Below are 1,145 nucleotides of genomic sequence, written 5' to 3'. Positions count from 1 at the left end.
TATATATATATATATTATTTAAAAGAGTTCCAACTCTGTCTGGTTTTTATGTTTTATTTATATTCTTATAAAATGAATGTGGGACATAGAATATGGAATATATAATGTAAATAGTAAAATGAAATGAAGTATTGAATGTCTTATTGAATATATGAAATATTGAGTATTAAATATATAAGGATTAGTATACTTTCCTGCCTCATGGCATTCATCAAGGTCCCGTTTGACAGATGTACTGTAGCAGACTGGCTGTTCTTTTGTCTTTTATACCTATTCCTTTGGACAGCAGCAGTAGGTGTTTGGCTATTTTTAGAAATGATGCCAAATATATATATATGATTCACTCGAATATTTTCTTTCATTTTAAAGCCACACAGTTCTGTGTATTCGGAGTGAAAAACCCACAATGTCGCCCCTGTAGAAAGTACACTTACTATTCCAAACTCGGATCCAACAAACAGTTCTACCATTGCAACTACGGTGTCCTCTACGTGTTAGAATGTCCAACTCAGACAGTTTGGAACAGAAGATTGGGAAGCTGTGTTTATGAATGTAAGTCATCAACTTTTGGTCTCCAACATACACATATACACATATTATTATCTCTAAACGCTTAATTTCCTTTTACCATTCTGTTTTCCTTTTTCTTCCTAATAATCTACGAAGATAGAATTGTAACTTATTGTTAAACTGACACGGGAATGTGTTTTGTGTCTGTTGCTTTGTTTCTGTATTTTGTATTTTGATTATACTTGTGTTTTGTCTATCTCTGTATCTATGGGCTTAGGTTTGTCTGTAAATTTCGGATTGATAACTCTAATAAAATATTCTTTTGCTTTTATTAATATGTACATAATGTTAAATAGCTTAAATTAGATATAATTCGTAATAAAACCCTACTTTTCTTCCTCCGTACATTTCCAGCTAATCCTACCTGGTCACAGAATCTCTTAGAACGTCCGGGTCAGTTAAACAGAACAAATGGCGGATTCCAGCTACCGGCTGGAGCAAACGATCTACTGGCAAATGGTGGGTGTTATCTATTGATTTCATCCATTAAAAGATAAATATTTATCTATAAGCGCATGTGCATTAGAAACATTATCGAAGTCACCATTCAGTAAAACTTAAGAATATATCCTTTA

The 1,145-nt window shown here is 32.6% G+C and overlaps 1 protein-coding gene across 1 annotated transcript in view; it reads left to right on the top strand.

Moving 5' to 3' along the window:
- LOC106877428 (uncharacterized PE-PGRS family protein PE_PGRS54) overlaps positions 1–1,145 on the top strand; it is a 58,501-nt gene that overhangs the window by 34,219 nt on the left and 23,137 nt on the right. The window contains exons 13-14 of the mRNA XM_014926329.2: positions 370–552; positions 925–1,029. Of these exons, the coding sequence (XP_014781815.2) occupies positions 370–552; positions 925–1,029 (288 nt within the window). The remainder of the gene's footprint in view (positions 1–369; positions 553–924; positions 1,030–1,145) is intronic.

Source organism: Octopus bimaculoides, chromosome 5 (genome assembly GCF_001194135.2).
Source record: "Octopus bimaculoides isolate UCB-OBI-ISO-001 chromosome 5, ASM119413v2, whole genome shotgun sequence".
In the NCBI taxonomy this organism is placed as follows: Eukaryota; Metazoa; Mollusca; class Cephalopoda; order Octopoda; family Octopodidae; genus Octopus; species Octopus bimaculoides.
The sequence above is the reverse complement of the archived record's forward strand: the minus strand, read 5'-3'. Positions and strand labels throughout refer to the sequence as shown.